This window comes from Mustela erminea, chromosome 14, assembly GCF_009829155.1.
Source record: "Mustela erminea isolate mMusErm1 chromosome 14, mMusErm1.Pri, whole genome shotgun sequence".
Classification (NCBI taxonomy): domain Eukaryota; kingdom Metazoa; phylum Chordata; class Mammalia; order Carnivora; family Mustelidae; genus Mustela; species Mustela erminea.
This window is the reverse complement of record NC_045627.1, coordinates 84,306,353-84,329,895: the sequence shown is the minus strand read 5'-3', so window position 1 is coordinate 84,329,895 and position 23,543 is coordinate 84,306,353. Positions and strand designations below refer to the sequence as shown.

Sequence of the window (23,543 nt, the reverse complement as noted above, 5' to 3'; positions counted from 1 at the left end):
ACTTAGTGTCCCTTGCTGGCTTGGAAGATTGGAAAGCCTTTCTGTGCCTATTTTTAACTCAAGGCCTTCCTTGCTTGGTAGTTTGAATCATATTTTTGTGTGTTTTTGGTTTTTAGTGTCTGCTGTGTGATTAGTGCAGTGCTGGGTGGGAGACACGTATTCGGGGTTCTGGGGCTTGCTCGGGGGAGGGCAGGGGCAGTGTGGAAGGAGCCCAGGCTGAGTCCGAAGATCACATGTCTTATCCAGGTCTGGGGGCTCAGCACTTGGTGTCTTCGTCGGCAAAGGACGAAGGCCTGCGCCTGTCACCTCTTTTTACTTGGTCACTTGCTTTAGAAGCTTTTCCACAAAAGCTTCTAGTGTGTCAGCTTGTCCACCTCTGAGCCCTTCATTCGTTCGGCAGGTGGTTACCAAGAACCTGTTCAATGCCAGGTGCTGGGTGAGGTCCTGGGGGTCTGGCGCACAGGTCATCCCCTGCCCCTGTAGCCCGCACAGAAGTTGGGGGGCTTTGGAAAAGGGACCCCCGTGGTGCTGAGGGCCGCATCGCTCATCCCCAAATGGGAAAAGGTCCTTGGAAATTCCAGACACTCAGCTTTGAGGCTTCCTGGGAGAGCTGCCGCCCCAGGCCCGCCACTCTTTTTAATGACTTGCGTGGGTTTTTAAGAGCCCACCAACGAAGACAAGCAAAGTGGGACATTTAATCCCACTCAAACTCCTGTCCTCTTCCCCCCCCCCGCCCATGTTTTGGGGTGTTTGGCCAATGAAACCTTCTACCCTAGACTCTTAAGTGGAGGAGACTGGTTTAACAATGACTCGATCAGGGGACTCGGTGGTGGTTGTGTTCAGGGACACCATGCTGAGAAGATCCATCGCGGCATCAGACTGTCTCCCAGGTGCCATCAGGTCGTGGGGAGGCATAGATGGAGGAAGGAACCTTGTGCAGCAGCCTGGGGTGTGTAGCGTGGGCTTCAGGAACTGGCTTCGCGGGGTGGGTGTGCGTGTGCCGTGCATCAGACTCTGTAGGACTAACCTGGGAGTGAGGGCTTGGATTTAAAGATGGATAAGAAGGTAAATATGTCTATAACTACTTTAAAATCAGTCACGTGCTTTGTCACCATAGGCGGTAACATCTTTTTTGAATAGCTCTTGTCTTGCATAAGGCAGGCTCTGGAAGGAGTGTTGTCTTAATCCCAGAGGAAGGTCTGCTTAAGGAAACTAGGACACTGGGGACTTGATCTTGGTGTGAATTTGGCCCTGACCTGTGGCTCTTCTTTAATGCCAACACATTAAAAATGTGCAGCGGATGGCTCATGTTGACATTCTCCTGGAGGTGGCTTGGGCAGCTTGGTCCTTGGGTTAGTTGAGACCATTGCATTTTTCCATGAAGGTCCAACAGATTCCTTGAGAAGTAGAGCTCTGATATGCTCAACAGAGTGGGATCTTTAAAGAAGTTGCTAATGCTTTGATTTTGAAATAATTATAAAGTCACAGGCAATTGCAGACATAGTACAGTGAGGTCCTGTGTACCCCAGTGATGATGCTTTCTGGAAACATAGGACAGGATTTCTGTACCTTGGCAGTATGGGCATTTTGTGCCAATTGTGTATGCTGTGGGGGTGGCACGGAGGGGCTTTCCTGTGCACTGTAGGATGTTTGGCAGCTTCCCTGGTCTCAACTCCCTGGCCTCCAGTAGCAACCTCCTCTTAGTTGGGACAATTGAAAATGTCTCTAGATATTGGCAGGTGTCCCTAGTGGGCTGAGGATTGATGCTCTATGCAGTCTCAAAACAGGAAGTTGACATTGGTACAACACTATGAACTAGATTACATACTAAACATTTCAGCAGTTTTTATGTGCACGTGTGAGTATGTGTTCTCTGTGGTTTTATCACATGTATAGGTTCCTGGAGCCACTCTTAGCATTGGGATACAGACCTGACGACCTCTTATTTATTTATTTAAATTAGAGAGAGAGGGAAAGAGCACTAGAGAGAGAATAAGCACGGGTGGGGGGCAGAGGGAGAGAGAGAAGCAGGCTCCTCGCTGGGCAGAGAGCCTGATGTGGGGCTCGATCCCAGGACCCTGGGAACATGACCTGAACCAAAGACAGATGCTTAACCGACTGAGCCACCCAGTCACCTCTGAGGACCTCTTGTATTGAGGTTCAGTGGGACTCACTCTTGGACAATTTCTGAGATCCTCACTGTGAACATCAGTTAATCCCAGGATTTCAGAACTTGAAGGAAACCATGTGATCATTGCACGCAAGTTCTTGTTCACTGCAGGGTTCCAACACTGGACTGTGCAGTCTCAGCTCACACACTTCCACCGATGGGCTCTTCCTACCACGTTCATTGGATGAGCAGTACTGATTGCTAGAGTGTTCTTCCTTGTTCGAGACCTGACTACCTGCTTTTTTCTAATCCCCTTTATTTGGCTATTGCTGGCCAAATTCAGTAGTTTCTAGATCTTTGCAGCTGGAATACTTTGGGAGCCAGAGACGGAGTCCCAGGTCCCCGCTTTCCATTAGTCCAGCGTGGGGAACAGGATGGGGAGCACATTTGTGGCATGGGGGTGGATGTGGGGTGTACTTACCTTTTGTATGTCATCTCCAAACTGACGGGCTTGGTTTGTGGCCATGTTCTTGGTAGAAAGTAAAATGGAACAGAGAGTTGAACCATAATTAACGTAAATCATTTGTCTTTTCCCTCCAAGGGGTAGTAAGAAACAAACAGTCCGGTGACTGACACTCTGAGTAGGTGATCTGAAGATTTTTTTCTTCCTCCTATTGCTTTTGGGTTCCTGCTTGTTTGTTTGTTTGTTGCTTTCTTCCAGGACAGGCAAGAATGCACCACTGTTTTGGGTATGGGCACGCCCACGTCACAGCCGCAGGCCTGGTCCACAGTCCCGAGCCCGTGGAATTTGCAGAGTGGGTGGCGAGCTGTGTTTGTTTGGATGTCTGTGCCCAGAAGCAGCGAGTTTGCGTTTTGTACTGTGTTGTGCCCCAGCCGCTGGGTGAAATAACCCAAGACTTGTTATTGGAGCATATGTGGTTGTAAAAAAAGCCCTTTCTGTTGGGAGCTGACGGCCAGTTGCGGGAAGGAGCCTCGCTTTCAAGTTTTGGCCGGTCACTCTTCAGAGTGTCTTGCTGCGGGTGGCCTTCGGAGGGAAGCGTCTTCTCTCGGCCCAGCCAGAGCGTGAAGATCCGGGGAATGTGCTTGTCAGGACTTCGCTGTGTATTTTACAAGCGGTCCCGGCACCATCAGCACACGTGAACAAAGAGAAAGAACTCTTTACATCGGGATATTATACGCTCGCTTGAAGAGTTATATCCAAAGTGTTTGTCCAGATAAATTCCCTACAGAGTCCTGGGGGAAAGGACATTTAATTTAAAAAGATTGTTTGAGGGGTCCTTGCAGGGCTTAGTAGGTGAAGCATCTACTTTTTGGCTCAGGTCATAATCCTGGGGTCCTGGGATGGAGCCCCAGCATCGGGCTCCCTGCTCAGCAGGGAGTCTGCTTCTCCTTCTGCCTCTTTCCTGGCTCGTGCTCACCTTGTCTCTTTCTCTTTCAAATAAATAAATAAAATCTTAAAAAAAAAAATGGTTGCTTGATGTGCATCGGCAAGCAGCTTTCTAAGACACCACCTCTCTTTCCAAGATGCTTTCCAAAGTCAACTATTCATGCTGGCAGTCCCTGGTCTGTGCCCGTAGTTCCAGAAGCCAGCATCTGTGCGTGGGCCTGAAGACACTCCCTACAGCTGGGCTGGATGCCCTGGTTCTTAAAACCAGCCATCATGTTCTCCAGGGGCCTCAGGTGACCATGGCTGCCAGATCTCATAGCAGAGGGGGCCCTCAGTGCCAGGACAAGGGCAGCTGGGGCCCCAGAGTCGGGAGTGTGGGGATGAGGCTCTCCTTTGGGTATCCCCAGTGGGGCCAGGAAGCCTGAGCACTTGGGCTTGGCATCTCCAGCCGTGGCTCGGCCCGCTGTGGCCTTTCGAGGTCCCCCACCATAGCTGCCACTCTGGGATCACGGAGCCCATGAAATTAGGGTATCTTTGGATGGCCCGGGGAAAGGACTAGTGTCCATAACCAGCTGGCATCCAGTTGGCTACGCGTCCAGGCATCATAGAACGGTCGGAGGGGCACAAAACAACTCCAGAGTGTTAATTTAAGACTGCAGCGTCCCAGATTTTTATGGAATGCTTGAACATGCAAACCACGTGTGGTTATTTGGCAGTTTGTTCAGGATTCAGAGAGAGCGGAGACTAGAATCTGGCTCTGCCCCTCATGGGCATAGGTGACTTCTCCAGGCCTCGGCTTCCTCGCCATGACATGGGAGGGATGAAAAAGCCATGCTCCCAGAGATGTGATGGGTCAGCTTCCAGTCTCCTGTGCTCAGAGACATGGTTTGGGGGCACCTTCCACTGTCTTCCCCAGAGACCCCAGCTGGGCCAAGTCCTCGTGGGTCCTGCTCTGCACGTGGCTTGCGTTACTGGAGTTTCCTTCTCCGGGTCTTTTCCCCTCCATTTCTTTACTTGAACTTCACGAAATCCCTTCCCAGATACACAGCGGCACCCAAGGCTGCATCTCGGGCTCTTTCCAGATGGAGGCCAGACTGAGACAGGCCCACGGTGCCCTGCCCAGACCCCTGCATGTCCGCACTTGCTGCTCTTCCTGTGCTGGTTCTAGAAAAGCAAAGGGCTTCTTATTTGGTTGCAAGTCAGGAAGGTGTCTGCTGGTGCATTAGAGGTTGGGAGTGGCGGGCCCTCCCTGGGCCCTTGAGGGACACCCAAGTTGCACAAAAGGCTGGCCCAGAGGAGCAGAGGATGGCCAGCGAGTTTCCCGGGGAAGACACAGCTGAGCAGGGAGGGGAAAGCTTTAGACTGATTGGCTGACTGGTTGATTTTGGTCTGGCCCTGGTAAAAAAGTACTTCCAGTACTGCACTTGTGCCCCCGTCTCCACCCCAGACCTTCAAGGTCACCGATGAAGAGAGGCAAACGTCTCATTCAACCATTCAACCTGCCTTTCAGGATCTACCCGCTCCCTTGATTTCTGCTTCCGCCAGTCCCTTGACTTTCTCAGAACCTGATGAGACACAGCCTGTTCCCTCCTGGTGTCATGGCCCTTGGCCTGCGCACAGCCACACGGAGCACACATTTCTAACCCCTGCCACTGAGGCTTTCCCGTCCACCTGCGCCGTCCCACTGGCCGTCTCTCGAAAGGGTTCTCTGGGGATGTGCCTGTGTCGTGGGGCTTTAGAAAGCCCTGACTGCTGTCTGGCCTGAGAGACCGCATTTCTGGGCAGCTCCTGAGAACCTGCCCTGTGTTCAGGCAAGGCTGTCCTTCTCTTGCAGGTTCCTTAGCAAGAGGCAGGAGAGGAGCCTCGGGCCCTGGACGGACTCCTGCACAAGAGAGAGTGCAGACGCCGTGGGGCTGGAATTTCCTGGGGAAAATGCAAATATGCAGCAAAGAATTTTTTCGGTTCCTGCGGGGGGGGGGGGGTGGAGGGGGTTTGCTACTGTAAGCTCCTTGTATAGAGAGGGGAAAAATAGATTCCTATCAACCCAGAAGCATGATGTTTACCACCATGGACCAGAATAGAACATGTGGCCCGCGTCGGCACTTTGCTGGCTACTTTTAAGGAATTCAGTTTCGTCACGCAGCCCAGACGGTGTTGTTGATGTCCTTCTCGGCAGGCTTCTTCCACTGGACGGTCTTCTCTCATCTCTTCCGACCGTCTGCGGCCTTTCTTGCGGTGAGAGAGGATGGGTCTGGGGAGGGCCTCGCCCTGAAGTCCGCTTCCGCTCTGTCCCCATCTGTAAAGGCACGTTCATTGCACGCTTCCTGCCATCAGTGGCAAGTGGCTGAGGTCCAGTATTGTAATCCCGGTGAGGAGGCCGCCTTGCAGGCTGGGAATCAGGCTCCACGTGTGAGCTGTGTTTCTGTAGCCGCTGGGATGGCGCTCTGTGATGCGCGGGGGCTTGATGCCTAGTCCCCAACGGAAGGACAGACAGTGGCTTCTGTTTGGTGGTTGCTGCACGCTCGACACAGCCCCGAGTGTTTGATGGATATTGTTTCCCCCCCAAAGCGCCCACGGAAGCAGGTACTTGTCTTGTTGATGAGGGAACGTGGCTCCTCGAGAGGAGAGGTGACGTGGGTCTTTCGAGGACAGGTCCTGGTCCGTGCAGTGGCAGAGTCCAGCGGCGGTGGGCGTGGACTGGATCTGACGGCCCTCCATGAGCTGGAAGTGCGCCTCCTAGAGGAGGTGGCAGGGCCTCTACCTGTGGTCTCTGCCCCTTTGCCACCACCTCGGGCTTCTGTTCCCCACATGTCAGACCCCTGGGGAGTTAGACTCTCAGAGTTTTAACATCTGCCTCGTGTCCAGAGCTGCATGGGGACATGTGTCAAGGGCGTGGATCTGGCCCACGGTGGCGGTGGGGTGTGTGTGTGTGCAGTGAGGCTGAGGGTGTTACCAGGCCATGGTCCGTGGTCTTTGACTCTCGCTCCCGTGTTGGGATAGAGGCTCCAGAGAGGTTTCCCTGGGAGACAGAAGGCTTGCAGCCAATGGCTGACTTCTGCGGAGGGTTGGGATGGAACATTCTTTTCCAGAACTTTGGCTTTTTCCTCACATATTTTGTAAAACTTCATTCCCCCTTTAACATCTATCTTATCTTTCTGCCAAATCAGGCTCCACATTCTTAAAAGTGATGGCACCAGTTTTTCTGAGCAGTCCAGATCTTTACAGACCCGTAGTCAGGCCCCTTCATAAGGGGCCATCTTTGGAGGTCACCGGCCATGACATTCTGACCCACAGAAACGGAACAGGTGCTGAGGTGACATCAGGCTGATGTCAGATGCTCCTGGGTCCTCTGGGTCTTCCTCTGGCCTTCCTGAGCATTTTGATGTTTTGACTTTCTGGACCTGAGGGGAACACATACATGAAAAATGAATGATACTCCCAGCAGGCATCGCCCCAGAAGATGATGGAGAGAGTAGTACTCTTGGCTGAACCCAGTGTGGCCTTTGGATTGTTTGAAGATTAAAGGTTTTCTTGATAAGTATCTTTTTTGGGGGGGAGGAAGACCGTAGAACAGTCTGAAATGATTCATTAATTGGCACTCAGTCCACTAAATGTTTTTTGTATTTCAGCTTGCTTTTTAAAGTCCAAACTAAGTATCCTTCCCCTGTCCCTTCTCTAATTTTTGTCTGTTTGTCATTCAGTAACTCATTAGTATGTCCATTCACTCATTCATCATGGCTTATTCTGCACCAAACTCCAGAGACAGAGCGGGAAGCAAAACTAGACATAGTCCCTGCCCTCGCTAATAGACCAGCATATGTTACCTGCTCGTGGTGCTGCACAGCACAGGTGTGTGGACTGACTGTAGGGGCTGCCCGTGCCCCACCCAGGTCCTCTTCCTGCAGGTACACCCATCTCCCAGCTGTGGGGTTCTTGACTGCGATGGCTCATAGCTGATGCCTTCTCTGGAACATTGCTCCTGGAAGCCTGGTTCTCACACCCTAGTTGGTCCATCTGTAGCCAGAGGCTAACCAGCAAAAAAAGGTGGCTTCTTTTCCCAAGGTGGGGACAATGATGTGTGTAGTTCCCGCTGCAGAGCTCCCTATGGGATCAGACTGAGCCAGTCTCTGGCTAAGCGGGAGGACAGCCTCACTTAGCTCCTTCCTCTGCCCTATCCTGCTTCTCCCTCTGCTTTCCCTTTAGAGCCCTCCCCCAGTATATCATGTGCATCTGAACCCCTGCATCAAGCTCTGCTTAGAGGCAACTTGACCTAAGATGGGTGTTATCAGAGCCCACCAAAGGAGGCATTGATTTAGGTGGGGAGTTCAGAAGAGCCAAAAGAGGAGATGCCAGAGCTGATATTTGCAAGATTAGTGGGAGTTAATGAGACAGAGATGAATGGAAGGGTGCTCCAGGAGGTGGGAACAGCACATGAGCTGAAGGCGCAAAGAGGGTGTTGTTTCAGGAGTAGAGAGAGGGAGCTCAGTGTGAGAAGAAGCTGAAGGGGCCAGAGGCATGAGCGGGTAGCCTTCCTAGGCCCTGGTAAGGATCTCTGCAGTTGGTTAGGAGCGCCACCCCTGACTCCCACCCCCCAGGTTCCCAGCCAGGGCCCTTGGAGAGAATTGGAAGGAGGAGCCCAGCATGGTGGGAAATGCTAACTCTGGGGTCAGGAGTCCAGAGTTCCCGCTCTGTTTTATCAGTTAGGTGTGCTGTCGCTCTCTGGGCCCCAGAGTGGGTAAAAGTACTACCACGGTATTTTTGCATTCTTAGAATAGTGTTGACTGACAAGTGTTCATTGTCTTTATTAAGAGTATTTCTTTCTTTCAATTTAATTTACTTTTATTTAATTTCAGTTAATTAACATATCATGTATTATGGGTTTCAGAGGTAGAGTTCAGTAATTCAGTAATCAGTTGCATATAACACCCAGTGCTCATTACGTCTTGTGCCCTCCTTAGTACCCATCACCCAGCTACCCCATCCCCCTACACACCTCCGTTTCCTTGACCCTCAGTTTGTGTCCTATGGTTAAGAGTCTTTTAGGTTTGTCTCCCCATCTGAAGGAGAGTTCATTTCCCCGGGTGTTCACAATAACACGCTTCCTCTCCTGTAATCTCCAGCAAGCACCTCAGAGGCCAGAGTGCCATCCCTAGGGACAGGGGATGCAGAGGGGGCAGATGCTGCTTTGCAGAAGATAGTTGAGCTCTCCCCATGTGACGTATGTGGAAGTAAAGGCATTTCTCTCTCTCCTTCTTTTTAGGTAAAAATAGCAACAGAAAAGGCGTGAGAACCAAGAGCTCTGAGAAGGCTGCCAATGATGATCACAGTGTTCCCGTGGCCCGTGACGATGTCAGAGAGAGTGAGTGACGCTCTGTAGAGAAGCTCCTGCTGGTTCCATCACCCACCCAGGGAGGGCGGTGGCCCCTGGAGCAGCTGGCAGCCACAGATCTTCCCTGGGGCTGCCTGGGGTGGCTGGCAGCCTCTCTGGCCTCTCCTTTTGCCATTACCATTTGGGGGGTGCAGACGTTCCCAGCTGCCCTGTCCTCTGCAGCCACAATCATCCACATCTTTTCCCCATTGGCTCAAATAAAGTCATTTCTGAATCTCCCGGAGCCCTGGGTTGCCTTCCTGGACCCTTCCACTTCCCCTACTCCAACCCCCAAACAATTTCATTTCCTTTCTTGTGGGGCCTCAGAGCTGCCCATGTATATTGCATGTACATTTCTTATCTTCCAACCAGACAGGGCCTCTGGAGTCAGAGTACGTTTTCCATTTACAAGCCCCATGATGCTGGTCTTGGGGTCTTAGTCTTTTAATTATTTACTTTAGGATGGTCGAAGTCATTACTCCTAGACTCCTGGGCCAACTCTGGCCCATTTGCAATAGCTCTTACTAGACTGACTACTAGCATTATGATTATTGTCTGTGACGCTCTGGTATCCAGGATCACAAGTCTGCAAATGCTAATAGTGTTTGTAAAATGCTTCTGCTCTCTGTAGCTTCAGGCCAGGCAAGGGGGCTCACCTTTGGTATCGACCCATGCCTCTCTGTGTGTGGTGGGCATTCCTGGTGTCATCATCAACACTGTGCATCTGTTACGGATAAGGAGGTCGAGACTTGGTAGTTTGTGCCCTTTGCCTGTGGTTATGCAGCCTCTAAGTGGCAAAACAGGGATTTGAACCCAAGATTTTCTAGTTCTAGGCTTTCGGCTCAGGAGGACAGCGGCTTAAATAAACACAGCATTTCACAAATTTGCATTTCTGGAGGCAGGGTCCGTGGTCAGCTGCCGTGTGAGCCCATGCACTATGTCACAGCCTCGACTCTCCTAAAGGGAATGCTCTGTTCCCTTAGGCAGTGGTTGGGGTCTATGTTTCTAACCAAAAGCTCACCATCACAGCCATCAAAGGTATGATTAAGAGTGCGTCCTAAAATAAACATGGAAATTCAGCAACAGTCACATTCTGCGGTCACTTAACAACTGAGCATTATATTCTGTCTTAAAGTCTCAGGCCTGCAGAGCACCCCTGGGTATCGGGAGGGCCCAGCGTTTTGGGCAGGGTGGGTGGCAATGTTGAAGACACATGTGATGTGGCGTTGTGTTTCTGCTTATTCACCTGGTGAACCCTGGTGACCTTTGGGGTCTCAACAGATGGGCAGTAATAAAACTCCCACCTCCCGTGGGCCTTGGGCACGACTTCCATACCCTTGTCCCAGCAGGCTGACCAGAAGATCGGCTGTTCCTCCAGGACCCCAGATGCCCCAGGGCAGGGCAGCTCCCAGTGCCTGCCTCTGTTCTCTGGGCTCTCACTCCAATCCTACTTGGGCCTCAGAGTCCCTTATTGTCTTGTTAATATTTACATGCTTTAAACATTGGAAAAATATTCTATCTAGTTTTTTGTTTTTTTTTTTTTTTTAGTTTCAGCACAAGGGTTGGTTTGAATTATTTTAGTTATTACCAGACTTGGAAGTTATTAATATTTGGGGAAGCATTTTCAAAAAGAGTTTTCAAGGCCCATTTATTGACACACACACGTGAACACACACATGCTACCTCACGCGCAATTGCTCCCCGGGCCTTGGCCTCAGAGCTCTTTCTGAAGGGGCTGGGGTCGCTGGTCTCCGGGGTAGCCACTATGGCTCTGATTCACTGAGCGCTCGACGAGTGACTCTGGTCTGTGAAATTTGTTTACATTGCTCTTTTGTTAAAACAAGCTTGAAAAATAAGGATGCCATGGGGGGCTGTGAAATGCGATACAGAAGGGACAGAGAGGACTGTGGCTGGGGAGACAGGCAGCACAGCAGTTAGGAACGCTGGCTCGGGTGAGGCAGGGGCGCCTGGGGCGTGGTGCTGGGTGGAACAGGACCTCAGATCCATAGCCGGTCTCTCTCAGGACCCTGTGCTCAGCCTCCTCTGTGTCTCTGCTCTGGTCTCCCTTGGGGGTTTGCTGGAGAGGTGGCAGCATGAAGGGGTTGGGTGGCCAGTGGAACGGACATCCCCTGTATTATGCCCAAGGTGGCAGATGGAGATGTGACCCGCTTCATTTTCAAGGTGGTGGGTCGCACAGATATTAACACCCCCCCTCCCACTCACACACTGGTTATGTGAGCGGATAACATCGTGAGTTTGCATCAGATGCAGACTCTCCCCTTACGAACTTCCGCTTTGAGGGCGAGAACACATAACGGGCTGAAGAGCACCGTCCGGTTGGGCAGGTTCTGAAATGCACCTTGGATGTTGTCCCAAAGTCACTGGTGCAGCTGGCTGACTTATTGCTCTAGCTCTTCCCCTCTCCTTGGGTCCAGCCCTTTGCCATGTGACTCTTCCATGCCCTCGCTAAAAGGTCAGGGTCCCTTGGCTCCGGGTCGTGTCTGCAGGAGTGTGGGGCTGTTCCCAGGGGCCCGCTGTGAGCTGAGGACCTGGGAGAACTTGCTTGTTTCTACTTGCTTCTCATTTTTGGCCTCTGCCTCCTTACCCCCGAGCCAGATTGGCTAGTTTCTTGTACCGTGTCCCATGCTGAAGCCCATGGTTCACACGTGCTCCAAAGGGACCTGGAGGCGTGTCTAAGCGGATGGCGGAGAGGACGGCTTTGGATCAGGCTCTACTCTCACTGCCTGTGCGACCCCAGACAAGTTCCTCTGTTCTCTGGGACTCCCTTTCCTCCTCCACAAGAGTGGGGAGAGATGCCTTTAGAGGGCTATTTTGAAGACTCAGGATTGTCTGAAGGGTCCAGCACACAGCCCACAGCAAGCCCTCAGTGAGAATTAGCGATGGCTTTTATTTGCCATCTGTGTGGTTCTTTTTTTTTTTTTTTTTGTGCCTCAGTTAGAGGACTTGGCAGATATTTTTAAAGGATCAGATCATAAATACATGGTTTATTGGCCAAGAAGCAAAATTGAGGATATTATGTCATTACTTAAATAACCATTTAAAATGTGATCATTAAAAAAATACAAAACGGGCATCTGGGTGGCTCAGTGGGTTAAAGCCTCTGCCTTTGGCTCTGGTCATGATCCCAGGGTCCTGGGATTGAGCCCCACATCAGGCTCTCTGCTCAGCAGGGAGCCTGCTTCCCTTCCTCTCTCTCTGTCTGCCTCTCTGCCTACTTGTGATCTCTGTCAAATAAATAAATAATAAAAATTTAAAAAAAACAAACAAACTATTCTTACCTCTTGGGCCATACAGACACAGGTGCTGGCCTGGACCTGGCCATCCCAGGGGCTGAGGCTTGCCCACCGTGTCTCAGAACTTCACTTTTCTGCAAATGCTGCCTCCAGGAAGACTGCCCTGATCACCTCTCTTTCATTTCCCTACACCTCCTCCTCGGGGTCCCAGTCCCTTCCTGTCTCACGTCCTCATGGTCCCTGCAGGCAGCTCTTCTCCTCTGTGAGGCTGAGTAGCCGAGAGCTTAGCCTCCCCTGCCTCTTCTCAGGAGACATCCGGACTTGGAGCAGCACTCGACAACACTGGCAGGCTCGTTTGTTGAACACCTGCCCCGTGTTGCACTAGTGTTTTGGGCTCCAGAGCAGGTGTTGAACGTATGTTCCAGTGACTTCTTCACAACCCAGAAGGGCAGGGCTGGCCTCCACAGGAAAAGCTCTTGGATCTGTAGGAAAGGAACGTGATTTCCCGCCATCATAGAAGTAGAATGGTTTTCCCAAAGGGATGCACGACCTTGGTGAATGGGAGCTTCCTCGTGCCTGGGCTGGGTGAGATTCAAGGCGTCAGCCAGGTAGCATGCTTGGGGATTGACCCCCTTAGTGTGTGTGTGTGTGTGTGTGTGTGTGTGACACTTGAGAGTTTTTCACTGTAGCAGAGACAGTTTGGTTTTTCATCCATGCCCATGTTGTGAGCCTTTCCCCGGTGTTGCCTGGCCTGGTGCCTTTTGGGGGCTCAGCTCTGGTCTCCCCCAGACATCTGGCACAGTTGGTGAGGGCAGGGGAGGGAGTCCTGGCTGACCTGGAAGACGCTATGATACAAGGTCACATCTCCTCTGGGGGTATTTCACACCCTTCTGGAAGTGCAAGGGGAAGCAAGGGGCCAGAACTGAGACAGGGTCACATCCCTCTTGGACCCGCCTCTCTTGGGAATTCTGATAGATGTGGGCATTTGGGACACCAGGGACTCCTCCACGCCTGGCTAGCTTCCCCCACTTTCCACTGTGTCTCAAACATGCCTAGAAAGTTATTCAGTCTCTAATGTGAAACGTGTCTCGTGAGGATTTTCTGGCCTGCCTTTGGAGAGAGATTTCTTTTGTTCTTCCAATGGTTTTGTGGCAGGGCCTTCACTGGGTTCGATGAGGGGTCCTGGCCTGGCTGCTGCCTGCGAGTGTAAAGTGAGCTCTGTTAATGCCGTGTGGGCAGTGTGGTGTCTGTAGAAGCTTTGGTTCGGAACCCAGGCCACAGTGGACTTGCTGGGTTAGAAATACCTCCCAGATAAGGGGTCAGAGGCCAGAGCTCTGATGTGCTCAGGAGCACCTGTGGGCTCCACTCACTTCCATCACCCAGGTGACTCTGGGGTGGGGGTTTCTGGGCGACCGAGGCCACAGGAGTCCATTTACAGAGTAGAAATTCTAGCTGCACCTCTTCTGAGTCCGTGTCGCTGAGGCCAGCAAACGTGCTTCTTGTTGCTGGTGGAACTTTGCTCCTATGACAGTCTGCCTGTCTTTCCATCTTCTCAGCCCTTCTGTGATGAGATCCTCTTCGTTACGTCTGGGTTGCTGACTCAGGATGGAGTTAGCAGAAAACCGAATTCGCCATGTCATACCCTAAAACTGAAAAAAAAAAAAAAATTAGAAACTTAACTCAAAGTGGAAGCTATTCTAAAATAGATTTCTTTCCTGGCTTACGAGACGTTTTGACTATGAAAGTCGTGGATGCACTTTGTAGAAAATGTGGAAGATATATAAAAACAAAGAAGGGAATAAAACAAACCCATAGTCTTATCTTCCAGGGGTAATCACAGTCACCGTCTGGAGTCTGTCTCTCCAATCTCGTCTCTCCGTGTGTGTGTGTGTATGTGTGTGTGTGTGTGTGTGTGCATGCGTGCGCACATGCATGCATCAGGAACAAAATTCCAGGTATGTGTGTAGATGACATGCACACTTTCTACAAAACTAAACGAGTCTTGCTTTGTAACCTTCTAGTCTCAGTTCATGTGCTACTGTTATGTTCTTAGGTCATCAAATACCCTTTGAGGGCATGATGTGAAGTGGTTTTCCATTTTATGGTGGAGTCATAACTGACCATTCTTCCCAGGCTGTGAACATTTCCACACTCCTCATTCTGCCTGTGTCTTTGCTCGCTCGCCCCTTGCTTTGGTCATGCTTCCTGGAAGAGGAACTGCATAGAGTCATCACTGCTCTCTTGAAAGGTTTATGCCAACTTCTACAGCCTCTTGCCCATATTCTCCTTGTGTGTATGTGTTGTTTTATAAGCACTCCTTATAGGTGAAGGACAGGGACTCTCTCTTTATACGTCGCAGGGTAGGGTGGTTAAGAACTCTGGAACCGTACTAAATGGAGCTCAAAGCCCAGTGCATTGTTGACTAGCTGTGTGGTCTTGAGCGTGTTATTTAATCTCTTTGTGCCTCAATATACTCAAATACAAAACAGGGGTAATAATTGGACATAAGATTGGGGTAAGTATTTAATAAGGTAACTTGAATAAACAGTGACTTGACCAGTGGGTTCCGTTGTGGAAACTTCGTATCGGTCATTCATTTGGGCAACTAAGCTTGACACATTTTTTAAAAGCCTGGAACAGCGCAGGAACATAGACTGATCTATTCCTTAAAAGTCTGAAAGAACGGGACTGTGAATTCATTGAAACTAGGCATTTTCCATTCAAGAAGTTCCTTGATGTATCTCCTTTCTTTCATGATAATTGGTCTAGCAGATTTTCTTTTCTTTTAGTTAATTTTGATAAGGTTTTTGGAAGACATTGTCACTCTGTTGATATATTTTCTTTTTGCCATTTATGTACTTAGATTTTGTTAATATGTCAACTAATTTACTTATTTATTTTAGAGAAGTTTTTAATTTTGGATTTAGAAAAAATAAAGAGAGAATACAGAAAGTTCCTATATATCTCTGCTCCTCCTCTTGGTTCCCTTATTATTAACCTCTTGGGAATCTTGACCTGTTCTTTGTAACCGAAGTCCATGGTTTAAGTGCGAGTTCACCGTGTTGTACATTCTACAGATTTTGATGAAAGTATAACGACACATAGCTCCTGTTGTAATACCATCAGAATGGTTTCACTGCCCTAGAAATCCTTAAATAAGTAGGTCCTTTGCCTACTTATTTCTGTTTCCCTTCCCTGATCCTCTGGCAAACCACTGATCTTTTTACCATCTTCCGAGTTTTGCCTTTTCCATAATCCCGTGTGGTTGGAATCATGAAGCATCCAGCTTTCTCATTTCTTTCACTCAGTCATATGCACGTCAAGTTCCTCCATGCCTTTTCATGGCTGATAGCTCATTTCTTTTTATCACTGAATAATATTCCATTGTCTGGATATAGTGCATACGTTTGTTTATCCACTCATCCATGCAAGGACATCTTGGTTGCTTCCAACTTTTGGCAATTATGGATAAAGCTGTTATAAATATTCATGGGCAGGTTTTTGTGTGGCCACGTTTTTAACTCATTTGGGCAAATACCAGGGAGCACAATTACTAGATCATATGGTAAGAGTATTTTAAGTTGCATAAGGAATTTTTCTCTTTTATAGGACCTCCGCTAACAAAAAAATTGGTGGTACTATTTGTCCCTTTTTTTTTTTGTCCTTTCAGTATGCATTCCAAAATCTTGACACATTTGTTACCACATCACTGATGTGATTTTCTGTGTAATATATCCACTCTTACGGCTTCGTGTAGGCTATTTCCTACTTCTATTTTGAAATAAAGCAGACATAGAAAAATTACGTAATGATATATATGTTCTTCTAGCAAATATGTATAAAGCCAGTCCCTGTGCCACCATCACCAAAGTCAAGAAGGAGAGACTTATCAATCTTCTCGATCACATCTGTATCCCTTCCACTGTAGAGATGACCTCTACCCCAATTTTAACAGCTTTTCTTCATAATTTTACCACCTATGTTTTATCTTTAAGTTAGCTTGGCCTGATTTTGACATTTATAGAAATAGAATTATGCTGTGTGTATTCAATCATACATACCTTATAATTTTCTATTAACGTTCTATAATTGTTGAGTGCTTTCATTTTCCTCAGTTCCTCAGTGGGTGGGATTCCGTCGTAAGGCTACACAACAATTTTTTATCCATTTCAGTGCTGATGGATGCTTGACTTATTTCCAGTTCCTATATTTTATGAAAAGTGCTTCCATGTAAATTTCTGTGCATACATCCTAACTCCCATGGGCTTAAGTTTCTCTAAGTATATATACATTTAGATGTGCAATGGCTGGGTTTAGCTTCACTGTTGAACAAAAACTCAATTGTTTCCCTCCGTGGGGCAGGGGGCACACCATTCTCACTTCCTGTCAGCATTGTGTGGGCTCTAGGCTTCACATTCCAAATAACTGTTCTATGAGCAGACTTTAGGATTTGCCAATCTGGCAGGTATATGATGGTGACTCGCTGTGATTTCATTTGCATTTTCTAATTATTAATGAGGTTCAGCCTCTTCTCATAGATTTGTCATTTGAATATCTTTTCTGGTGACATTTCTGTTCTACTTTTTTCCTTATAGATTTACCCATTCTGAGTTTGAATTTTGATTTCATAATATTGGTAGCAAATACTGTTTTTTGCTTTTCATTCTTGTGGGATCTTAATGAACAGAAGTTCTTAATTATCATGTAGCCAAATATATTGATTTTTTTTCTTTTAGGTTGCTACTATTTGTGTCTTGTGTAAGAAATACCTTCTTATTCCAAAGTCATGAAGATATTTTATACTGCCTTCTAAAGCATTCTCTCTGTTTTTATTTTCCACAGTTAGGTCTTCAAATACCTGGATGGGCTTTGTTTATTTATGATATGAAGTCAGAATTCAATTTTATTTTTTCCTTGTTTCCATGCTTTTTTGCAAAGCTACCTCTGTCTGTTGGGGATTAAGAGTCCATATGTGTATGACTTTGTTTTCAGTCTTGCTGTTCTTTATCACAAATTCATTTTTCTACCCATACATGGGTATGGCTAGAAATACCTTATTCTTCTAACTACTACAGCATTTTAACATATCATGATACCCAGTAGCGCAGGACCTAGTTTTTCTTCAAAAGTTGTGGTATTCTTGACTCATTTTATGGACATACATGTGCACATGTGTGTGAGCACACACATATATTTACACCACCCACTCAGGATCTTCTAATACCTTTCCAAAAACTTTTGGAATTTTGATGACAGTCTCATAGATTCCATAAATCAGTTTGGGAAGAATTAATGTATTTACAACATTAAGTCTTCTAATCCATGAACATGGTATATTTCCCCACTTGCTAAATCTTTCTACATATCTCCCAATAAATGGATCTTGCCCATCTTTACTAGATTTGTTCTTAGATATTTGCTATGTTGTGACGCTTTTAATTTCAGTTTTCTAACTCTTTATTGCCAGTATACAGGAAGGCAGTTGATTTTTTTCTATGCTGATTTATACCCAGCCATATTACTAAACTCTTACTAAAAACAATTATTTGCATATTTACTTGGATTTGAGTACCAAATCATAATGTAGGCTAAATGATGGCAATTTTGTTTTTTCTTTCCATTTGTTAAACTTTTCCACTTACTTTTCTTTACTTCATTGGTAGAGATCCCAGGTTAAAAATAATGGCTCTTTGCATAGGTTTTAATTCTGCCTTTGGGTTTGTAGTTTTCTTAATATTTGGCCTTGTTTTCTTTTAAAGATTTATTTATTTATTTTAGAGAGAGGGAAGGAGAGAGAGGAGGGGTAGAGGGAGAGGGAGAGAATCTCAAGCAGACTCCCTGCTGAGTGTGGAGCCTGATGTGGGTCTCAATCCTACAACTCTGGGACGATGACCTAAGCCCAAATCAAGAGTTGGATGCCTAACTGACTGAGTCACCCAGGTGCTCCTGGCCTTATTTTAAATACCTTTTCTATACTTAGAATGAACAATTTCTAGGAAAAAATATTTTCCCCATTACTGCATGAAATCACTTTCAAAGGTACATGATTGCTTGAAGTCTTTTGGGAGCTATAGCTCATGTTCTTTTTTGTGGAATTTTGTCCTTCACAGATGGCACATCGGTGTTTGTGCTTCACTCATCTTTCAGTGAGGCAAAATGCAGCCAGATTTCCTCCACTGGGGGGGCAGTTGCAGCTCTTTCTCATATCTACAGGTTTCGTCTGGGTCGGCATGCAAACGCCCAGTACCATTTTCAGTTTCAAGCAGATCTTTATCTTCTACATATTTTTGCTTCCCTGAGGTGCTGATTTCTTTCCTGGCTGCAGTTCTTAGATCCTTTTTTCTGATGGGATACGTAGGAGAACAGTAATTACCTTCCTATGCTCTCGTCAGTGTTCTTGTCTTTGCCCCACACTGTCCTTCTGTGTGACAGTTGTCCCTCCTTCCTGTCCAGTTGTTTTCTGAGAGTTTCTGATCCAAGCAGTTGCGGAAAGCTTATGGGGGTCGGGGAGGAGAGGCAAGCACCTGGCCACTGCAGAAAGCCAGATCTAAACTAGAGATGGTGTCCAATTTTCAGTTTTCTCGTTGTTGCAGACCCTGGACTTCAAAATGGAGGCACGCAAGAGGGATGAAGGGTTTCCTGTCCCTCCTCTGGACATCTCCATTTTGTCTCTAGCTGTCTCCATCTGACTCAGCTGTGGGGAATAATCTTGCACATCTGGCACTAGAAGCATTGGAAGAATTGTTGAGACTCTTTCCTTTTGAGAATCTTCGTAGGTTTTTAGGATATGTTTGGGAGATGTTGCAAAAGTTTAAACTAGAATTCCCTTTAGTTTGTGATACTTCTGTACAACTGGTGATTTTATAAGATACGTTAAATAACCTGGACATGTTGTGAGAAAGTTTTTTTTTTTTTTAAGGAATCTTAAAAAAGCAAAACAAAAACTTTCATTTTGAAATGCCTAGAGATCCTCGGGAAGTTGCAAACAGATGGATCCTATGTACCCTTTACTCTGCCTCCTCTGGTGCTGACCTTTTGCATAACTGCGGTACAATAACAAAATTCATAAAACGTATTTCGATTCCACACATTCTCTGTGTGTGTGTATGCATATGTACGTATAGTCCTGCGTCATTGTACCACATCTGTCATTTCGTGGGAACACCATCACAGAGAGAGACAGGCCTTGCCTTCACTGTGGGGCTTCCTTGTGACATGCCTTCCTAGCCCCATACCCTGTCCCATAGTCCTTAACTCCTCACAACCTCTGGGCCGATCGCCATCTCTACAATTTTGCGTTTTCAAAAATGTTAGATGAAGTAAACCTTATGGTATGTAACTTTTGAGATTGGCTTTTTTAACTCAGCATAATTCTCTTCTCTTTAAAAATTGGACAAATAGACTTAGTTGGTATTAGTATGCTGTAGCAGTCAGAAAAAGCAAAGTCTTTTTATTATTACTATTATTATTATTTTTGAAGTGTAACACACACAGAAAAGTCTGGAAATCTTAAGAGCATAACACATTGGATTGTCATGTGCTCCACTCATGGTTAATGTTAATGCACTATATTAACTATCATTTAGATAAGAAGTAGGTGACCAGACCAATGAGGCTTCCCTCATTCCTTCCCCCAGTTAGTCACTAGCCCTGTTCCCTCTCAAGGATAATCACCATCAGAGATTCCTTTTGCCTGTTTTTGAACTTAATATTCATGGAATCATACACTGTGTCTGATGGCTTTCACTTAATAGTATGTTTATGAGATTCCTTCATGTTATTGTATACGGTTATGATCCATGTATTTTCAAGGATTTATAGTATTCTGTGGCATGGATATACACCTATTTACTTATTCATTCTCCTGTTAATGAACGTTGGGGTTGTCTTCAGTTTTTGGCTCTCATAAATAGTGCTTCTGGGATCATTCCTGCGTGTAAGTCTTCTGGTGTATGTGAGTGAGATTCTGCTGGGTGTCAGCACAGTGGTGGAGTTGCTGGGTCACAGGGCCTGTGCATTTATATCTTGAGGAGATTCCCCTGGAGAGTTTTCCACATGGGTTGTCCCCGCTAACACCTCTCTACCCATATTGTTGCTTTGCATCCTTGCCAACATTTGATTGGTCTTTTTAATTGCACTGATATTGGTGTGTGGGTCCCGACATTTCATTGTGGTCTTGACTGGCATTTTCCTGAAGACAGATGACCAATGCTCATTCGCCATCAGCATATCTTCTTTTGGGAACGCCTGCGCAGATCTTTTGGCTCATTGTTTTTCTTATTGATTTATAGGAGGGTTTTTTGTATGTTTGCCTTTTTTTTTAAAAAAAGATTTTATTTATTTATTTATTTATTTATTTATATATTTATTTGTCAGAGTGAGAGAGAGAGTGAGCACAAGCAGGGAGAGCAGCAGGCAGAGGGAGAGGGGAAAGCAGGCTCCCCGCTGAGGAGGGAGCCAGACTTGGGATTCCATCCCAGAACCCTGGGATCATGACCTGAGCCAAAGACAGACACCCAACTGCCTGAGCCACTCAGGTGCCCTTGTATGTTTGCTTTTCTTAAAAATTCTGTGGATGGGAGCACCTGGGTGGCTCAGTCGTTAAGTGTCTGCCTTTGGCTCAGGTCATGATCCCAGGGTCCTGGGGTCGAGCCCGGCATGGGGCTCCCTGCTCAACGGGAAGCCTGCTTCTCCCTCTGTCCTCCCCGTGCTTGTGTTCCCTCTCTCACTGTCTCTCTCTCTCTCTCTCTGTCAAATAAATAAATAAAATCTTTGAAAAGAAACACTGTGGCTGTGAGTCCTTTGTCAGACGTACACACAGCAATATCTTCTTGCGCTTCCTGGTTCACCCTTCACCTCCGATAACCATGTCTTTTGAATAACAGATGTTCTTAATTTAATACAGACAAATCATCAGTATTTTCCTTTAGTGTTTTTTGTTACATGTTTAAATTTCTTTCACCTACTGCAAGATTATGAAGACATTTCCCTCTGTTGTCTTCTAGAAAAAGACTTTTTTTTGCAGTCACTTATTTCCATTAAAATTCTTGATTTAAATAAAAATACAAATGAAGAGTGCAGGTGGTCCTTGGATATGGAAAAATTCACAAGGATAATCAGTAGGTGATTGAATTTTGAAAAAATAATTCCTCCTTTTTTGGCCTGATGAGCAACATAGAAAGAACTAAATATTGGTTTTCCGCAGTGTGCCGGCTAAGGATCTGTCGGATCTGTTGGATCATGAGACATGTTCACTCATTGACTTGGGAAATACTGATGGCTTTGGGGCTTCAGGGATGGACACTCACAGTTGCTGCCCCCCAGGAAGAGAACAGGAGGCTTTGTGTCTTTGTTAGCCAGGGGTGGGGTGGGTAGGATGAGAGGGTTGGGTGTCAGGAGCAAGTCTTGGAGGCTTTTCAGTGAGCAGTCACCAGATCAGAAGTCAGAGCTGCTGTGATGCAGGTGCCCTGGGCACCATCTGAGCAGGAGGCTTCAGCCCGCGGATACTGCTCCCTGAGGATTTCCTGTGCCTGAGCCACAGGGCCAGCACAAGGCGAGCTCCCAGCCTCTGTAGCTTTAAGGGAGGAGACACCAGCCAGATTCTGAGGGTCTCACAATCACCTGGGAGCCACAGAGACCAGGGCCCCTCTGCAGTCCTGTTCCTTAGGGTCTCTGGGGAGGGCTCTGAATAGCAGTGTTTTGTTTTAGTTTTTAAGATTTTATTTATTTATTTGACAGAGAGCGACAGCCGGAGAGAGAACACAAGCAGGGGAGTGGGAGAGGGAGAAGCGGGCTTTCCGAGGAGCAGGGACACCTGACGCGGGACTTGATCCCGGGACCCTGAGCTCATGACCTCAGCTGAAGGCAGACGCTTAACGAGGGAGCCACCCAGGAGACCCTAAACCGCAGTTTTTTCAAAGCTCCCCAGGAGGTTCTGATTCTGGTGTTGGCCACGGTGAGAACGCTGGGGGAGGGAGGCCTGCGGGGAGGGAGGTGCTTTCGGGGGGTGGCTGGACAGGGCTGACGTGAACTCCTTTTCCCAAGACCCTGAGTGGGGACCTGCCCCTCTGGGAAGCTGGGCGTGTCTGAGACCCGCCAGGAGCCATCGCAGACCCGCCCCCCAGCACAGCAGGGCTGCCTCCACCTTCACCCATTGAAGGGCATGTCAGCTCCAGAAAGGTGAGGGACAGAACGTCCTATGTCAGAGCTCTTCGATTTATGGCAACAGTAGGGCTGTGCACTTGTCCCTGCCAGCGCTCTCGAGGTCTTGGAGAATTCTTCACTCTGCTTTGAGCTGATGATCACAGAAGGCCCACTGGCCTGGGCCTCTGAGCTCTGCTCGGCCACCTGGGGATGCCCAGCCTGGCCCCACTGCCTTTCTCCATCGTGACCCCAAACACCACCACGAAACTTGGATTTGCTTCCCTCTCTTGCCTCTTCGAGTCAAGCAGGTGGCGTCCCAGCCGTGCCTGGGCTCGTACGGCATACACGATCTTCAAATTATAACCCGCATACTTAGCTGTTTAACTCTGCGGAAGCTTCCTCCGGTCTTGTTTGTGTACGTGTGAAATGGGGGTGAGGAGGCCCTTCTCTCCCTGTCCCCGGGGAGATGAGATCACAAGATGCCTTCAGAGCATCGGGCTCAGGGAGGTTGCCTGCACCTTTGCCCTATCGCGCCCCACATCATTAGCCTTTTAAAATACTTCTCGTGACTTGTCTGTCGTGACGGCTGCCCCCCAGACAGATCGGGGTTTTGGGGGAGGGATGCTGGGGTTGGTGCCCCAGACCCAGAATTCTAACTTGCACTCTCCATTTGGACCTCACCCTGAACTTTGGGCCACTGGGGCCTCCTCTGGGAGACCAGTGCGTTGTGCCTGCCCACAGCTGTTTTGTGAGGTGGCCCCAACGCCGAGAATTTAAGCTTGGGTTACACTGAATAAAGTCTGTGTGTGTGTGTGTGTGTGTGTGTGTGTGTGTGTGTGTGCTTGTCAGAGGGGGAGGTAGAACAGGCCCCAGGCCTGGTGGACGGTGCCCGCTGGACACAGGGCCTTCTCATAGACTCGCACCGCCTTTAGGAGCCATGTGGAGTCATCTTTGATGACTGTCACCCTCTTTCCTTCCGGTTATGACACATCTCTTATCTCTAATATCCTCCCAAAGTCATCTTTCTGCCACCCATTTTCATGTTCTCCTCCCCCACCTGCTTCTGAGGATTACTCTTTGTCCTTTTAGAAACAACAAGAACTTGATCATGTAGGAGTTTTTGTGGATTTGTTCTGTAGGAGGAGCAGGGAGCAGTGCTGCGGCGGGTTCTGTGGCTGCCGTGGGGTCCCTGCGGGATCCCTGGCCCGCAGCTTCCGTGCAGCCCGGCCGGGGCTGGGCCGGGGGACTGGGGGTGCTCAG

At 48.0% G+C, this 23,543-nt stretch overlaps 1 protein-coding gene across 1 annotated transcript in view; it reads left to right on the top strand.

Annotated features, from left to right (window-relative positions):
* Positions 1–23,543, top strand: part of CPXM2 (carboxypeptidase X, M14 family member 2) — a 125,253-nt gene that overhangs the window by 1,777 nt on the left and 99,933 nt on the right. The window contains exon 2 of the mRNA XM_032312218.1: positions 8,779–8,877. Coding sequence (XP_032168109.1) covers positions 8,779–8,877 — 99 coding nt within the window. The remainder of the gene's footprint in view (positions 1–8,778; positions 8,878–23,543) is intronic.